Here is an 18,950-nt window from a genome sequence, read left to right as displayed (position 1 = left end):
TGTGTGTCGGAGTCTCACTATTGCCCAGGCTGGAGTGCAGTGGCATGCTCACAGCCACCACAGCCTCGACCTGCTGGGCTCAAGCAATCCTTCTACCTCAGCCTTCCAAGTAGGTGTGCACGCCACCATGCCCCACTATTTTTTTAATTTTTTGCAGAGACAAGTTCTCGTCAAGGCTGGTCTCAAACCCCTGGGCTCAGGTATACTCTCACCTCTGCCTTCCGGAGGGCTGAAATGACAGGTGTGAACCACCATGCCTGACCTCCACAGAGACTTTTGACCATTGGCAGACTCAGGGAGCCAAAGCTTTAGTGTTGCCTATGTCTATTTCCCCCAGTCTTGGGAGAGGGGCGCATGCTGGAAGCTTGCTGCAGCCTTTCACTCTGGGTCATAAAATGTGAACTGACTATGCTGAAATGCGTCTTAGTCTCCCATCAGTAAGAGTTATGGTCACTAGGAGGTAATGAGCTCTCTCTGACCTGACAAACAGTTCAGAGTGAGAACACAGATCAGCTTTAGCAGAAGACAGTGACGATCAGTTCCGGAACATTCCCGTTGCTTCTGAATCCATTGCTCATCCACTCGCATGTTCATCCATTTGGTGGTTTGGTCGACAACATCCCTCGAGTGGCTACCACATGCCAAGGAGTAGGCCGGGCACACAGTCTGTAAGCATTATGTGAGTGTGCCTGTGCACAGGGTCTTTTTATGTCCTTGGCATCTTTAACGCAATCCCATTTGAAATGAAACAGAAATCGTAAGCCTCATTTAGAAAGAATTATTTTCCTCCCACACAACCTGAGACCACGCGTCTGATGATGTCATTCAGACCTTCCAACTACAAATCACCTTTAGCGCAAGCCCAAGAACGTAATGGGAACAAGGGAAACATTCTTGAGAAGGTTCTGCACTGGTGGTGGTTTTGAGTGGAAATATCTTCTTGGTTGTGACAGCGTCATGGTCGAATCTCACACCCGGAAAAAGGAAATGCTCACTTTAACCTCAAAACGAGGAAGACCAGAATGGTGAAAAGAAAGAAACAGTCCTCTACCCCAGAAATCCCTCACCCTGGCCCGTCTTGGGAGTTTTTCCAAGCAGAGATAGCCTGGGGGCTGACCCCAGCACAGCTGAGCACCTGGGACAGCAGAAACCTGAGGTGGTAGCAACAGGACAGAAGGCAAGTACCACCCCAGGTGAGGCTGGCAGGGGCGAGGGAGGAGGAAGTGGCTTTGTGAGCCCTCGACCTCATGCAGGCAGAGAAGCCGAAACTCACCCAAGCGAGTTGCTGAGCTATTTTCAGTCATGGGGTTTTCACCCCCGAGTCCCCAAGGTGCTCGGAGAAGCCTGGCTCCCCTTTGAGAAGGTCGGGGCTCTGGACTCCCTGAAAGGGACGAAAAAGCCAGATGTGAGGAGGGAGAGTCAGGAGGGGGTGGGGCTGGCACACCCCCTGGGCGCCCACTCTCTGGGCCTCAGTTTCCTAATCTGCCCACTGAGGCACTGTGTGAGCTTCCTATGGCTACCTTGACAAATGGCCACCAGCGACACACATTTATTCTTTTACAGTATGGGAGATCAGAGGTCTGACCTGAGTCTCACGGGGCTAACGCCAAGGGGTGGGCAAAACTACTCCTTCTGGAGGCCCAGGGGAAAGGCAGTTTCCTTTCTTTTTCCGGCCTCTAGAGGCCACCGGCATTCCTCAGCTCATGGCCCCCCTCCTCCATCTCTGACCTTTGCTCCCATAGGCCCTCCCCTCTCTGACTCTGACCCCCTGGCCTCCCTCTTATAAGGACTCTTGTGATGGCCCTGGGATAACCCAGGTACTCCCCCCATCTCAAGGCCCTACGCTTTGTCACATCTACAAAGTCCTTTTTGCCATGAAAGGTCACACATTCACAGGTTGTTTCTGGGAACCAAGATGTGGATGTCTTGGGAGACATTATTCTGTCTGCCACAGGTTCCTTCCCCTGGAACTTTCTGAGAGTCTGCGTAAGAGAGATGAACCGTCCACGAAACCCACTATCAGTTAGAGTGGTGGCCCGTGTTGGTCAGGGCTTCCTGTCCCCCAGTGACCACAGTGTTCCATCTAACCTACCAGTATCCCTGTGAGTTAAGTCCCTGTCCCCAGAGGGGGCTGGTAAGGCCAGAGGCTGGGGTGTTACACAACTTGTCATGTTCACACGGAAGGAAGCAAGCAGCCTGAGCACCTGTGCTTGCCCGCATCACTACGCTGCCGCCCTGGTGCCAGAGACGAGAATTACAGTCACCTTGCGGAATCAAGATGAACCCACAGATTAAAAATGAAGACAGCTGGGCTCGGTGGCTCAGCCTTAATCCTGCGCCTTTGGGAGGCTGAGGTGAGTGGATTGCCTGAGCCCGCGGGTTCAAGACCCGCCTGGGCAGCGAGACCTCATCTCTACAATAAATCAAAAAATCAGCTGGGCGTGGTAGCGAATGCCTGTAATTCCAGCTACTTGGAAGGCTGGGGCGGAAGGATCGCCGGAGCCCAGCAGGTCGAGGCTGCAGTGGCCGGGAGCGGCCACTGCACTCCAGTCTGGGCGACAGAGTGAGACTCCAACTCAAAAAAAAAAAATGAAGACAAACTGGCCCTGCCAAGCTGGAGGACAGCCTGACAGGTTTTACAAAGTAAAACACACGATCCAGCAATAACACTCCCATGCATTCACCCATGTGAGCTGAAGACGTGTGTCCACGCAGAACCCGCACTGGACATCTCCAGCCATTCTACCCGTGACTGCTGAGGGGCATGGGGCTCCCTGAGATGCCATCAGAGTTGCTGGATTAGGACAAAGCCCAGGAAAGAAAGATCAATCCCGTCACCACGTGGCCAGGTCTCTGTGCACCCCCCCGGCATGACGTCCTGTGCTCCGGTGTTCCACTGGCACCGCATGAGCTCTGACTTGGTTCCCACGGCTCTCCCGTGCCCTTTCCCTCCTCACAGATGAGGAGACTAAGGCTCGGAAAAGCCGGGGCATCTGTACCCACCCAGATGGCTGGAAAGCGTCAGGGCGGAGTTCACGCACATCGGCTCAGTGTCCTCCCACACCCTGAACCTCTAGGGCCCCGTTGTCTGAGAACAAATCTCACACACATTCAAGGCCACTCCCCATTGTGGCTCACTCCCAAGCTCCCACACGTCCCTCAACGCACCAAGCACAGCCGCCAGTCACCCCAGCACAACGCTTCGTGGACCACATTCCTGCTGACGCTCTTCCCCCCCCCAACTTTTATTTTTCAAACTTCAAGGCCCAGTTTAAATATCATAGATGTCAGCCGGGCTCGGTGGCTCAGTCTGTAATCCCGCGCCTTTGGGAGGCCGAGGTGAGTGGATTGCCTGGGTCTGTGGGTTCGAGACCCGCCTGGGCAGCGAGACCTCATCTCCACAATAAATCAAACAATCAGCCGGGCGTGGTAGCGCATGCCTGTAATTCCGGCTACTCGGAAGGCTGAGGCGGAAGGATCACCAGAACCCAGCAGGTGGAGGCTACGGTGGCCGGGAGCGGCCACTGCACTCCAGTCTGGGCGACAGAGTGAGACTCCAACTCAAAAAAAAAAAAAAAATCATAGATGTCTTTGGAATATCAACTCCGGGAAGAGTACAACTCTGGGTTCAGCACTGCCCAGCCCCAAAGCAAGGCCCCCTCATCTGGGGAGCACAGATACTGCTCTGCTGAGAACAGTGGGAGGTCAGAGGAGATCAGAGGCCAGGGTGGGCAGGGACAGATTGAGGTGGTGAGGCATCAGGGCTGGTGTTGGAGCCGCCAGGAGGACCAGGAAGCAGCAGGCATCGACACCGGTGAGCGGTCACAGGCCCTGGTGGAATTCCCGGAGCCTGCGTGGCACTGGCCACCATGTCTGAGGCTTCAGACCTCTGTTTTCCCGCCAGCTCCTGTTTACCAAGAGACCCCCCCAAGCAGGCAGGGGGCATTCAAATCGCTCAGGCATCAGCCATGGAGATTGATCCCAGCTCTGCAGGGTGGCGCAGTTCCCTTCCGGAATCTGTGAGAAGACCTGAGCGTCCATAGGGAAAGACCAAACCCCAGCAGAGGAGTGGGCAAGGGCTGTGACTGGCTTTCCACCCTGAACATGCGCGAAGAAGCCCAACTCCGTGAGTCATCGGGAAAGTACACTTTCAAACCAAAACGAGCATCGCTCTACCCGCCAGGATGGCTAAATCGTAAGCGACTGACGGGACCAAGTGTCCATGAGAAGGTGGCGCCACAGGGACCCCACAGCCATGTGCACAGGGGCGGCCAGCATGGGAGCCTGGGTGACAGCAGCCAAGCTGATCGTCATGCTGAAGAAACGCGCATCTGTGACTTGGAACTCTCGCTCTGAAACAGGTGCACCTGTACCAGATCCCCCAGCACGAGACCCACAGTGACAGCCAAAGACGGGAGACCACACAGGCGCCATATGTGGGAGAATGGGTCAGCCATGTTGGTCACAGACGGAATACAATGCAGCAATAAAAACAGGCAGGACCCCACTATGCACATCAGGGGGCTCTCCCTGCCTAAGGCTGAGCGGGAGGAGTCAGACCCAGAGGGACATTTGCTGTCTAAGTCTGTTGATGGGACACTCACCTAGCAGGCGTGTGTTTAGGGACTAGTTGGTTGCAAGAGTGTAACAAAAAGCCAAGACGTGCTTACCTTCAAAAGCAAGACGGGGTGTAAGATGGCCTTCCACCCACCTCTCCCCCACCGTGGAGCGGGGAGGACGTTAGGAGCCTGCCAAGCCACATGGAAGATGACCGGGATGTGTTTCCCCCAGGTGTACTGGGCAGCTTTGAAGACCCTTTCGCAAAAATTATCATCATAACATCCCACCCACTTGCCAAGTGAGAAAACTAAGTCAGAGAGATCAAGAGACTTGCTCAAGGTTACACAGCCCTGCCTCAGGCCATGCTGCCGCCCTCCCGCTCCAGATTGGGGCCAGGGGCAGTGGTCCCAGGGGCCAGTTGCTGTTGACCCGAGAGGGAGAGAAAGGATCTCGGCAGACATCAAAATCAGGAAGCGAAAGGGACCCTGGAGGGAATTGCCTTAAGTTTCGGGAGGCCCAAGACCCCACCTTTGCCCAAGACTTCCGAAAAGCAGGTTCATCTTGAGTAAAGTCTTCTCTTGTCAACAAGCCTTGCAGTTCTGCCCGAGCTGAGTGGGCACAGCTATTAGGAAGCGCTGTTTTCCTTCTGACAGCCCCAAAGCCACCTGTGCACAAAGGCCCTGTGAGAGTTTCGGGCCTTTGGGAGGCCTGGAGACCCGCAGGGTTGTCTGTCTACTTCCCACCTCCCACCCCCCAAACCCAGTCTCTAACCTCAGCTCCCCTGTCCTCTCCATTCACCAGGGATCGGCTGACCCCCCCACCCCATGGAGTCCTCATCCCCGGGAGCCCACGCCATGCCTGGTACAGGTCACAGCGTGCCATAGCTGTACGAAGAGTGACATCTCCAGCTACTGTGAGCGTGAGCACCCGCCCACGTGTCAAGACCGTTTCTGGAGCAGGACAGGAGCACACCAAGCCTGGAGGCAGGTCGTCTGTAGTTGCATTGCCCCAAGCAGGTCCCTTGACCTCTCTGACCCTCAGTTTCCCCACTTGGCAAATGGGTGGAAGTCATGGTGGCGAATTTTAGGCAAGAACCTCAGCAACTGCATGCTGGAGACCTAACTCCTACAGATACGTGTCCTCCCCCAGAAAGATGGACAGCCACTGCGGCATCTGTCTCAGCGCCACTGGCATTGGGGCTGGGACATTCTAGCCAGGTAGGTGGGGCCGTCCTGTGCCCGTGGGGTGTGGAGCAGCTTCCCTGGTCCTGACCCACTGGATGCCAGCTGCTCCCACCCCTGGTCATGACAGCTCCAGACATGGCCCAATGTCCCAGAGCCAAACCACCCCTGACTGAGAGTCACCGATGGGGAGAATGGGAATACTGATGACATGATCACAGGAGGAAAGTGTACATGCACCTGCTAAGTCCGCATCACACCTCAGTTCCTCCCGCCCTGGGAGGACATGGCTCCACGGTGCCCTGGGACTCGCCCTGGCTCACACTTATAAAGGGGCAGAACCAGGGTCCCAGCGGCGAGCCCCTGCCCCCTCTCCCTGGTGGCCGTGTGTGGAGAGGTCTGGAGGAGAGAGGAGTGTCGCTGACACGTGCAGCCCAGGAAACTTCCAGCCGCAGAAGTTCAGAGAAGCATGCAATGGGATTCCTGCATGGAGGTTGGACTGGACATAGCACCTAATGCGGCAGATAAGACGGGCACAGGGGTCCCGCAAGAGCCAGAACAGACATGAGGATGTCAGTCAAGGGGACCTGGGCACAGAGGCAAATGTGGGAAACTGAGTCAAACGCCGATATCCCCCCCCCCCACTCCCCTGAGCACTGCCCAGGCATCCTGGCTGAGCAGATGTGGACGGGGCTTCCCTGGCATGGCTGACCTGAGAGTGACCAGGTACAGCTCAGGTGAGGAGGCACTATGGGCCCTGGGCCCTGGTCACACTCACCTCTGACCCTGAAGTCAGTCTCCCTAGGTTTGCATGTCAATCCACCCCATACTGATTGTGTAACTAACCTCATCCGCGTTACTTAGCCTCCCTGTACCTCAGTTTCCCCATCTGCAAATGGAGAGAATGAGAATACTATCACCTCACAGGTGTCATGATGCCCGAATGAGCGCCAGCCAGCGTGCCCAGGGGCTGCCGGCACCCTCCACAGAAGTGAGCTCGAGGAAGAGGTTTGCAAGGGGCCTAATCTCCTAGGTGTGGATGGGTCTCAAGAGAGGTCACAGACTCTTTCTGTAAGGCTGAAAGTGTCAGAAAGCAAATATCTTAAGGGTACCATGAGTTCTTTGTTGCAATCACTCAACTGTCATTGTGTACAGCTCTGTCTGCAGGCCAGATTTGCTGATGCCTGGTCTAAGAGAACAAAGAGAGAAAGAGCTGTCACCCCTAAAAGCGGTAGTGACCAAGGGGACAAGGAGACAGGGTGGTCGCTGAGCCCAGGAGCAGAGCGTGTGGAGCCCACCACCCCAGAAGGGATACAGTCAACTCAAGGAGACTCAGGGAGAAGACGGGGTGTCAGGGACGTCTTCCCCATCCCTCTGACCTGCTGGGGTTCCCAGTGGAGGTCACTAACAGTCCCTGGAGTTCAGTCTTCTGGGGAGATGGTGTGGACGGGAACGACAGGAAAGTCTTCAGCAAAACAAGTTTCGGCCGGGCTGCCACAGCATGGTTCATAGTGTCCTTAGGGAAGAGGCCCTTGGAGAACCTCCTCGAGCCCTCTGGTTGATGTCACACCCTCCAAGCAGTCTCCTAGGTTGCTCCCGCATCCTGGTCCCCAGGGCGAGGCTGACTCGAACACGCCAATGCGCTTGGCAGTTGCACGGGCGTGCCAGCGTGGTTTTCTTTTCCAAGTTTTTTTTTTTTTAATATAGATTTCTGAGGTACAAGTGAACTTTGGCAACATATTGTGCTGTGGTGAAGTCAGGGCTTTCGGTGCACCCGTCCCCGGAGTGAAGCACATTATACCCACCAAGCAGCCCCCCCACCCACCTCCCTCCCTGAGTCTGCACTGTCCACACCCTACACTAGCTCCCACTTACAAAGTGAGAACGGTCAGCATTGTTTAAACATGGCTCTCTCTCTGAGCTGGGGGCATCATCCCTAGGGAGAGGTCCCTTCCAACCCAGGGGAGCAGCCTAGGGGCTGAAGACCGCGGTCAAGGTCTGGAGGCTCAGCTGGCCTTCCTCACGCCTCTGAGCCACTGGGTCCCACTGCATGCCTTGTCCTGAAACAGCACCAGGGAGCACCCCTTACCAGCAGTGGGGGTCGCTAAGAAGCGGGAATGCCAACCAACAACCCCCTAAAACAGCCACAAGTGTTGACAACCAGCACCCTTCCTGCAGGGCTGTGCCGGGCTCTCCTCTCCCCACTGTCGCCAGAATCACCCCAACAGCCTACACGGACCCAGGTCTGCGCTGTGCCCAGAGCTCATCCAAGCACTTGACATGTGCAGTCTCATTTCTTTCTCACAATCCTCCCCCCACATGGTCAGGACAACTAATCCCTGCAGCATTCGTGTGATGTGGGAATAATAGAGCATGTACAGTCAAGGATAGCAAAATTCAGAAAGGGATGTCATCTCCCCAAGATCACACAGTCAGAAATCAGTTTGGGAGCCAGGTCTAGCCAACTTCTCAGCCTGAACATATGCCTTTGCATTGGTCCCAGCCGGACCCGGGTGGGCATTCAGGTAGCACATTGCCCAGCCCACCTGCCCTTCCTCTGGCTCCCTCAGGCCTCCCACCCAGTGGTTCCGCCCTGGGGGTCCCGGCCTCTGTCCTGTAGCCCTGTCGGGCCCAGTGACGCAATCACCCTATCAGGCTTGCAGTTGGAATGTACAGTAGCCCGGACCATCTGCTTCCTCCAGCATTGCCTCTGCTGGGAGCCGGGGCAAACGTGCAAGGACACAGAAGCAACAGTCGCTTTATTCTGGACGTAGGACTTCCCACCGGCCTGGGTTGCCCAACGTTGCCCGTCAGATGGGAGCAGAGAGATTGGAAGATGGACTCCTGCTGCAGGAAGGAAAGCGCTGGCAGAGAGGTGACATCTGGGCTGCTAAAATGCACTGTGATTTTTATCCGCAAAGGCTGGTCAAGAAGACAGAGCCCCTCCCTCTGGGCTTCTCAGAGGGATTTTTCTTTTTAGCTTCCCTCATTCTTTCTGACTCCCTCTGCCCTCGTAATTTGAATGAAATTGGATTTCATCACTCCAATAATTCATATAATTATAAAATCAAATTATTATATTTATAATTAGAGATAGCTTAATAACTCTGTGACTATGTAATGTAATCCCATAAATAACTTCTTTATTACATTAAGGATTTAATACTCATTATCAAATAACTACACAGTGACATAGTTATATTAAATAATTATATCAAATAATTACACAGTTCCATAGTTACTTAATTGTTGACATGATTCACTGACATAAATTGTGGTAATTATTTATAATACAACTAACTACTTAATAATCTAGTGATTTAATTACATAAATGATAGATGCAAATACATTTTCTAGTACTTCCCGCGTGCCAGGCACTGTTTTAAGCTCTCTATGCTTATTAAGTAATTTCATCCTCACAATAAGTAACAGTGTTACCCTCCTTCTTACAGATAAGGGAACTGAGGAACAGAAAGTCTAAGTCATTTTCCCAAGAACGCACAGCTCACCAACACTGAGCAGGAATTTCAGCCCTGGGCTGTCTGTGCTTCCAGCCACTACACACATTTCCCTCAAAATCCTGATAAACACCACACATCACCTGCCAGCCCTGCCCCACCCTGCCACTCTGGTTTATGGCTGAGAGCTTTCCAGGTGCCAGAACCCACCCCTGCAGGCCAGGTAAGTAATCCACCCAGGAGCTGCTCTCACAACACCTGGTGGGCGAAAGAGTCCACTGTCCCTCACCCTGGGCCCACTGCCTCAGTTCCAGCAGTACAGGGGTGCCATCACTACCTGTCCCTTCCCCTCCCAGTGTTTCCAAGATCACCCCAACACCACTTACCTTGAGTCCTTGTTTCGGCTCTGATTCTGTAGATTCCAAGCCAGACCCCTCCAGTTCCTCGACAGGACATGCGGATACCAGCCAAGCACTGTTCTAGAATGCTCTGATGGGCCAGCTCACTTAACCCTCTCCACAAGCCTGCAGAAGGGGAAACCAAGGCCCAGAGAGTGTGGATGACCTACTCTCTTCCACTCACCTACAGGCAGTGGAGCCAAAAGGTCAACCTGGGCCTTCCTGGCCCCACCCAAACCGGAACCTGGGTGGGCTCTCTTGTTATTTCTCTCACCCTCACCAAGAAACTGTGGCGGTGGGGGTGTTATCCATTTCTGGATTGCGAGAAATGACGCCAACCCGCAAAGAAGGTCAGATTATGAGTCCTTGATTGATGCGGGCGACTGAGAGCGGACTCGTGTCCCAAATGGCTCTTGGCCACAAGCAGAGTGAGTAGTGGGTATTTAAAGGTCAACATTACATAAGTTGGACAGTTTCATTGATATTTCTTGGCAAACCATATGATTAGTAAGGGGTACGGATGGTACAGAATTTATGCAACTAGGGAGTTTCCAATCACCGAGGGGCACAGGAATGTGTGTGCACGGTATGATGACGAGAAGGTTACATAAGGGGGTCATCTCTAGGCTAAGATGGAAGCTCTGTTACAAAATGGAGTTACTTACTTATGTCAAGCAAGCTATTTCAGCAGGTTATTATAGGTTTTGCAGATAGCTATTCCAGGGGCGGGGGGGGAGGTGGTCCGGCATGTCCCAAAAGACGAGGGCAGAAGGACGGGAAACGGGAACACACAAGGCTCCGGCCAGGACAGCCAGGCAAGCCCCTCCTGCAGGCTCACCCCGGGGGGAGGAGTCTTTAGAGCACAGTGACATGCCAGAGTCCTGCTCTGGGAAGCGACCAAGATTCTCAAGGAAAAGGGCGACCTTGTGATGTCAACAGATTAATCCGTCACACTCCCAAGAGGGAGCGCAGAGAAGACCCACCTGTCTGAGATTAAGGAACAGGGCAGAAAGGAACCAGGGCGCCCAGGGAGGGGGCAGAGCATGTTTTAAAAATTTTTTTTTTGAGTTGGAGTCTCACTCTGTCCCCAGACTGGAGTGCAGTGGCCACTCCCGGCCACCGCAGCCTCAACCTGCTGGGCTCCGGCGATCCTTCCGCCTCAGCCTTCCAAGTAGCCGGAATTACAGGCATGTGCTACCACACCCAGCTGATTTTTTGATTTATTGTAGAGATGAGGTCTCGCTGCCCAGGAGGTCTCAAACCCGCGGGCTCAGGCAATCCACTCACCTCAGCCTCCCAACGGCGTGGGATGACAGGCTGAGCCACGCTGAAAAGAAGTTGGGATGGTAGATCTGGAGAGGCGCCTGTGCCCATGGCAACTGGAAGCATGGCTGCAAATTCCTGACGCTCCTTCACCAAATGTCGAGTTTCTGCCCCTCCTCTCAAACCCAGGCAGGCTGGTCAATAGGGTGTGTGTGGCAGAAGTGATGGCTGGATCACACCCAGCCACTCAGGCTCCTCTCATCCACTGGACTGCCCTGCAGCTGCCCTATTGTAGGGAAGCCCACTCTCCGTGGAAAGGCTACTTGTGGACATTCTACCCAGGGGTCCCGGCAGCAGCCAGGCTTCACGGCCTCCAGCACAAGCACCAGAGTGTGGATGGAAAGACCTCCAGATGGTTTCACCCCCAGGCCTTCGGGTCACGCTCAGCTGTTCCAGGCATCCCAGCCAAGACCCCAGACTTTGTGGGACAGAGAAAAGCCAACACCGCTGTGCCCTGCCTCAATTCTGTTGAAAAAAGTGTTTCTCCTGCCACTAAATTTGGGGATACTTTGTTACACAAAAAGGTAACTGCATCCATCTCCATCTCTGGCAGAATCCATTCACCAAGAGCAGGATAGAAACAGTGCCCACGTTCTCGAGTCCTAAGATGTTGGGGGTGGGTTCTGAGGAAGACCGAGCTCTTGTAGGTACGGCTCACCCACAGACACACCTCAAGACATAACATCAGATCACATAGATTTGAGAAATTCCGGGTTAAGTGAGCGTCTGCCATGAGGAAGACCTCTTAACACACCCATGAGCAGCGCACCTGCCAAGAGAAAGACTGACATTGTGTATGCCCTGTGGGTTTCCCTCCTACTGGCAGTAAAAGCAGTCAGATTTTCCCCTGAAAAACCACCCCCAAACCCCACTCACAGCCCCCTGAGTTGTTAAAATTGCAGTCATTAATTATAGCTCATTCTTTAGAAAGAATTTCTAAATATTTCTGAGTAGTTGGGTTGCAAAACTTTCTATTGCAGAGTCTGAGTCACTCGCAGGAGTAATTTCTTCCTGGTTCCCACAGCTGCTTCTTTGTATGGGGAGAAAGTGTGCCATAGCTCACACAGATGGCAGCCCAGTCACGCCCTTTCACGAGGATTTTCCCGGGATTCCTAGGGCCCAGCGGACCCTGTGGATGCTTGACCCAGGGGTGGTCATCTTCAGACATCTGGACACAACAAGGCAAAGCAGCGCTGTTGTATCCCAGGCGGAGTTTGCAAAAGTGAGTGAACTGAGTGGCAGTCACTCAGAAAGGAATTGCTGAAATACCTTCACTTCTTAAAATGTTTTTAAAATACCAGGAGTGAAGGTGGCTAATGTTTCAGGTCATCTCATTGGCCTGTTCCCAGGAGCTTCCCTTCAGGGCCCAGGTGGAGGGTCCACATCTGGGAAGTGAGTTCACATCCAGGGCTCTCACAACACTCTCTAAAGCCCCCTCTTATTACCGAGGCATCCTATCTCTGAATTCCCTCCTCTGCAAATAAAAACTCGCCCCACCCCCCTCCTCTCCCTCCAAGGTTGCTGAAAGGGAGTAGGAAGGATTTGTCAAATTTGTCAACTGTCTGCATGAGGATGCTGAACTCTGGGGACGCTATCAAGTTTCCACGTTTGGCCCTGAATCCGCCTGACAGAGAATAGCTTGCTGGTAAACAAAATTCCCTCGCTGTGACTCATGACAAAGGCATCTAAGAAGTCTGCTGCTGATCTTCTCCATGGGCAGTGGCAAGTCCATGAGCTCAAAGACGGCAGCGAGACTTCATCATGAAGCCTCTCGGGCTAGGCTGTGCTCCTAGGACACAGAAGGCACACAGTCAGCCAGCCATGGGCCTGGGCCTCCGTGTCCTCATCTGTAAACTGGGAATAAGTTAAGCGATCTCTCTGGGTGTGGAGTCCACCTTGGACGTGTCTCCATCTAGGATTCTCATCCGCCATGTTGACTTCTACAAAATTTACTGTCTCTGGTGTAAGAACTTGTTATACTCCTGCTCGTAGATCAAAGCAACCTAGATATTATCACACAAAGTGTAGGTATGACACATGTGGCATTCTTACCTTTCCCAAAGGGTTGCCTTCAATGGTCTCATGCAGAGCTCAGGTATTCTTTCCCAATGGGATAGAAGCCTCGGATCTTGGGGTAACTGTGTGGAAAGCCACCTGTCTGGCAGCCGCCCAAGACTCTGCTCTGTCTGTAAGTTCCCTCAATACATCACCCAAAACCAACACGCTGGACTCTTCTGCCTCCTTCTTTGGTGTCTTGGCTCCGTTGGCACTTGGAGGTTGCTGCCCTGCAGACGGAGGGTGTTAGGTACCACCTCTCCACTGTGTGGGCCGATCTTTGTGTGTCCCTGCAACTGATGGGTTTTGTTCTGGGTTGTTCCCACTAGACTGGAAGTCATTTCTGTGGTTGCCAGATGGAGTCTTTTATGTCCCTGCCATATCCTAGACTAGGTCTCTCGTGTCCCCAGTGTCCCTAGACAGGGCCCCTGGTGTCCCGGCCATATCCCTAGAAACTCATATCCCTAGGGTCTTGTGTCCCTAGACCAGGTCCGCAGCATCCTCGCCATGTCCCCAGACTGGGTCCCTTGTGTCCCCACTGTCCCTAGACTGGGTCCTTCATTTCCCCTGTGTCCTTGACCAAGTCCCAGGTGTCCCTGCTGTGTCCCCAGACTGAATCCCTGGTGTCCCCGCCATGTCCCTAGACAGGGTTCCCAGTGTCCCTACCATGTCCCTAGACTGGGTCTCTCATGTCCCGCTGTGTCCCTAGACAGGGTCTCTGCCGCCCCCACCATGTCCTTAGACTGGATCCCTGGTGTCACCACCGTGTCCCTAAACTGGGTCCCTCATGTCCCTGCTGTGTCCCTAGACAGGGTCCCTGGTGTCCCCACTGTATCTCTAAACTGGATCCCTCATGTCCCCATTATGTCCCCATGTCCCTAAACTGGGTCTTGTGTCCCCACCGTGTCCCTAGACAGGATCCCTCGTGTCCCTGCCATGTCCCTAGACTGGGTCCCTCATATCCTTGATGCACCTCTAGGCCCTAGCACAATCATGAGCCTGAATGGAAGGATACACTGTCCCAGTCACGTGTGGCTGACCAACCAGGGTGGCCATCCTACAGGTCGCTTCCAGCAGCCAGGATGTGCTATGACGGCCAACTGCCTCCTCCACACCCTTCCAAATTCCCAGCAGCGCACAGAAACCCAGTCCAGCACTCCATGTTTAACAAGAACACTCTCCAGGAGATTCTGTATAAACGGTCCATGTCTCCGTACCTTTTGGCTGTTGTTTGGGGGATGAGGTTTTTCGCAGTGCAGCATTGTTTTAATTCAGCGCACCGAATTAATACTGCCCATTGCAGGATTAATCAATCCCTCCTTTAAAGAACCTAGAACCTGGTGAAAGTCATAAAATATTGGACAGTGGCTAAAAAAAAATAGAGTACACATGAGCTTTACAAAAAAAAAGCATTTTATTTTAATAAAGAATAGAAGAGATCAACATACTTTTTAAATTGATACAAAAATAAATATTCATTTAGCATGTTATGGACACACGCCTTAACATTCAACTGAGCTGGAGATTAGAGCCTATCGTTATCCTACACACATTCGGCCAACAGGCCTGTCATCCCCAAAAGCCTAATGCTCACTTTGCTGGCCAAGAGGGAAGAGGCACTCCCACCAGCCTTGTCCTATGTCACGTGTGAACTTCCCCACCGCTAAAGGACCTCTCGGGACTGTGACTACAGGTCCCAACTATGACACCTTCAAGAAGTGGCAGTGGGAGAAGGAAAAGGGCAGTTTTCAGTTTTTCAGATTTTAAATCAGAGACCTTCGGGGTGACGAGGCCACGAAGTTGGCTGAACTTACCCCCAAAGCCGCGTACCTTCCCCATCTCAAACTGAGGGTGGACAGGTAAGACCGTCTCCAGCCCTTCCACTGGGAGAGTGTGAGTGGTGGGTGGCGATGACAGGCTGGGTGTGAGGGACGCCGAATACAGAAGGGGATCTTTTGCTCCCTGCCCAGGCCAGAGCACGGGGGAGGCAGGTGGACCCTCCCCATGCCCCCACATCCGCCCAGCATCTACACCAACAGCGGAGTTGCCCCGGTCAAAGCAACCAACTCTATCCTGGCTCATACTCTGGCAAGAAACGGGGCACCGGAAGTCCAAGCTCATCCAGTCCAGGTGCACTCTACGGGACACACAGATGGATAAGAGGAGCCTGATCTGACAAAGCACAGCATTGACTAAGAAAAAAACTGCTCAAGTGCTTATGCATATACTGAAAACAGTTCTGGGGGCCTTAGAGACACATTCCATGGTGTGTTGGAAGGCCAGGGAGACAGCGGACGGCCCCCGCCATGAGGCCAAGACATTGTTTTAAGTTTTCTATCCCTGGTTTTTGATCAGTATCAAGATTTAGGGGAAACATTTTGGCACATTTTGGGATAGGAAATGTTATCTTATTTGCCCACCAATAGGGTATGTTCTTCCCAGGCTGACACGGGGACTTCCTCATGGGAATTCTGCCACATGACTCTGTGGAAAGGGAGGCTCCGGGGTGACATGGGGACGACGTGAACCCCAAGGAGTACTATAAGGGGTGAGGCGTGCTCCCTGTCACGTGCCCCAGTGACCCTGTGGGACCATGGAGTGGTGAGAGGCCAACACCGCTTCCACACTCCCCAGTCCACTCCCACCTGCCCCACACCAAACACCACTGGCTGATGAAGAGGTTGACCGAATTGAAGGCACTGTCATCAAAAGGCTCATGCAAAACACACGTCTTCTCCAGCATGTGGCCATATCCTACCCATTTAAAGAAACAAATTCAAGGCAGTTTGCAACAGAACGTTTAAAATAAAACAATGAAAAGTAAAAATATTTTTTAAACTGGCCAAACCTGTTTAGGAGAACAGAGAGAGGTGTCTGGAAGGATTTAATTACAGAAGTGAAAAATAACTTTGCCCTAAGCTTCCTGGCCACAAAGCCCTTCCTGGTCTTCCTGTCACTGCCTGAAGACCAAAGCACACCAGTTCACTGGGACATGAACAGCTGTCCTGGGCCCCAATTCTAGGAAGAGTGGACAGTCTTCAAAAAGCCACAAGTTTTGCTTTTGTTCATTAAAATGAAAAGGAGGCTTGTATCTAAATATTTGTAAACTTTTTAAAAATGCTGAACCAAGCATATGAGATCATAAATCTATAACTCTAACAAAAGAAAAAGTCAAAAGCAGCCTTGCTTTCATGAGTTGAATTTAAGCTCCAAATTCCTTTACTCGAAGCAGCTATCTGCTGAACGGCAAGTCTTTGGAAAGAACACTTAATCCCGAAGCAGAAAGAACCCTAGTAGCTAATGATAACTAGGGGGAAAAGGTAGAAAATAGAAAGTTTAAACACAGATTATCGTTACAGCATCCAAATCATCGGTGTAAGTTTCCAACGCTCAAGTAACCAGCAGAGCTATGGCGCGAGTCGTTGTCAAGGTCAACTCCACAGAGCAGGCCCTCACTAAACGAAGGGCACAGCAGGCGCCCCACCCCAGGCCCGGGGACCCACAGCCTTTGAGAATCATGACAGTCACTGTCATCGCCAAATGCAAGACGCGGGCCGGCTGGGGCGCCCAGAGAGCTACTCAGACGGTGATCTGTTGGTTTTCTCTGAAAAAGGGTCTCTGGTGTGAGGCACAAATGTCCGGAAACATCCGGAAGACCTGGTCCGGCGGGGGCTCCTCGGGCACCTGCATCAGGGAGCCGGCGCCGCAGCTCTTCCCGGCTTCCTCCATCAGCTGCCGGACGTAGAGTTGCTCAATCTAGAGAGATCGTGCACCACGTCAGAGACAGAGGTGGAAGCGAGCTGGGTGCTGTCTTTGGCCCTCCCCAGACCCTCTGACCACCCAAAGCTATCAGCCCAGAACCTCCACGTAAGTCCCAAATGAGCAAACCCGGAACAGGCAGATGTAAAGAGAGGGCTGCACATTTCTGCACAGACTGTGACATGTACTCTCCTCCCAGTATGGCCCCAACCTGGCTCGCCAGTGCCCAGAATCCCACCATTAAGCTCCATTCCTTTGATTATCATTAAATAAGGGCTCGCAAAGCCCTCGTCTGTCACTTAGACTTCAAGGCAACCAAACAGGTGGAATCTTTCTGGAGAAGAGGCATTGATTTAAGAGAAAGTGAAATGTGCGCGCGCACACACACACACACACACACAGATGAGGAGTCCCAGACCCAAGGATGGCTCAAGAACCCACATCCCCCGCTAGAGGTCCGCCCAGGCCCGTCTCTGCACACAGGAAGCCCCCCCGTCCTTGCCGCCTCTTCTCCAGCCCACCTATGAACTTGATGCTGACATGACCGGCCACAGGGCCAGAAGCTGCCAATCTTACCTGCACGAGGATGAGCTTGGAGCGCAGGGGGACTGTGTCTGGAAACTCTTCCCCGAAGCACAACACCACCCGGCTGTCTGGAAGCCGGCTCTGGCTGTTATAGAACTGCTGCAACTCTGGAATGACATGGGAGTGTTTCCAAGGAAGGCCAAGATAGCCTCCCACTTGCGCACGGTGGGGCTGGGGGACCGGGAGGTGCGAAGCCTAGTGGGGACGGTGCAGCGTCCAGGCCAGGGCACTATGGGGTTTCGAACTCATGGCCGTGGCCTGGACACTGGGCCTGTGGATCTGGCCACTGTGAGGTGGCTGCTGTGTTTTTAATACGTGGATGTGAATCCCTTTCTGTGAGCACGGGGGGCTCATAGGGAGGCACCCACATTCCTGCCTTGGGCATAGTGAGAGCTGACGGGCAGCACGTAGTGTGTGTGGTATCGACCCAGGCACTCGGCGTGCAGTTAGTGTGTCTCAAAACATGCATGCAAGTCCCCAGGGAGCTTACTAGGGTGCAGCCTCTGACCTCCTAGGCCTGGGGTGGGGCCTGAGACTGCATCTCTTGGGGTTGGTCCACGGGGCACGCTCGGAGCTGCACTAAGTTCCTTAACCCTCCCGACCACCACATGAGGAAGGTACTGATGCCGCACCCCATATACACAAGGGGAAGTCAAGGCACAGAGAGGCTTCGCCGATGGCTCAGTGAGAAAGTGCAGAGCAGGACTCACAAAAGGGGGGCCCCTGCTGCACCCCACCCCTCACTCCCCCACGTCCCCCAGTGAGACCACGGGGCCACCCGGGACTCGAGCTGCCAATGGCACACGGGCAGGAGGCATGATGGCCAAGACCAGGGCTGGCACAGCGGCGGCAGTACAGACCTCGGAAGAACTGGCTGGTGTCGAAGACCTGGACCACCTCGTCGCGCTCCAGCTTGTTGGGCCTGCCCTTGCATGCGGCGGCCGCGTTGCCGCTGCAGAACACGCGGCCCTGGCACAGCCGCTTGATGAACACACCCTGCCGGCTGCTGTGTAGCAGCACCCCGCGCTCCAGGTGCCCGAACAGCTTCCGCGTCACCTGCCTCTGCCGCTCGCTGGGGATGGTGTCGGCCGGCGGGAAGCGCACCAGCTCCAGGCCCTCAGGCCCGTACAGCTTGGCACCCGGCAGCCCCGGCTGGCTCAGGGACAGGCGGCAGCCCTCGGGGCAGGTGGTGGTGGCCTGGCCTACCAGCTTGCCCCCGTAGTAGAAGCTGATCACCATCTGGGAGAAGGCTGTGGGCGAGAGGGGGCAGGTTAGGGACTGGGGGGGACACGCGGGCCCCTCCTGCCCAGGCGGTCTGGCTCCCGCACGTGGCCTTCCCTCTGTGTGAAACGGATCTCTCTGACATTCCAGAACGCTCATTACCACTTCTACAAGTAATGTTTTCATAAGCATGAATAAATACACAGAGTGACCAAAGACACCAATGCTTCAAAATATGAGAAATGGTCACCTCACACCTGTCAGAATAGCCTTTAAAAAATCAAACAGTAAGCCGGGCTCGGTGGCTCTGCCTAGAATCCCACACCTTGGGAGGCTGAGGTGAGTGGATTGCCTGAGCCCGCAGGTTCGAGACCCGCCTGGGCAACTTGGTGAGACCTCATCTCTATAT

General features: G+C 53.7%; 1 protein-coding gene across 1 annotated transcript in view; it reads right to left on the bottom strand.

The window, feature by feature from the left end:
• Positions 1–15,841: 15,841 nt before the first annotated feature.
• The window catches only part of IRF8 (interferon regulatory factor 8), a 22,836-nt gene continuing 19,727 nt past the window's right edge, over positions 15,842–18,950 (bottom strand). The window contains exons 7-9 of the mRNA XM_008063808.2: positions 18,181–18,570; positions 17,312–17,427; positions 15,842–16,732 (exon numbers count right to left, since the gene is read on the bottom strand). Of these exons, the coding sequence (XP_008061999.1) occupies positions 16,556–16,732; positions 17,312–17,427; positions 18,181–18,570 (683 nt within the window). The 3' untranslated portion in view covers positions 15,842–16,555. The remainder of the gene's footprint in view (positions 16,733–17,311; positions 17,428–18,180; positions 18,571–18,950) is intronic.

This window comes from Carlito syrichta, unplaced genomic scaffold, assembly GCF_000164805.1.
Source record: "Carlito syrichta isolate Samal-C Ts95f unplaced genomic scaffold, Tarsius_syrichta-2.0.1 Scaffold307050, whole genome shotgun sequence".
Lineage (NCBI taxonomy): Eukaryota > Metazoa > Chordata > Mammalia > Primates > Tarsiidae > Carlito > Carlito syrichta.
Note: the sequence above shows the minus strand (reverse complement) of the source record. Positions and strands in the feature narration are given on the sequence as shown.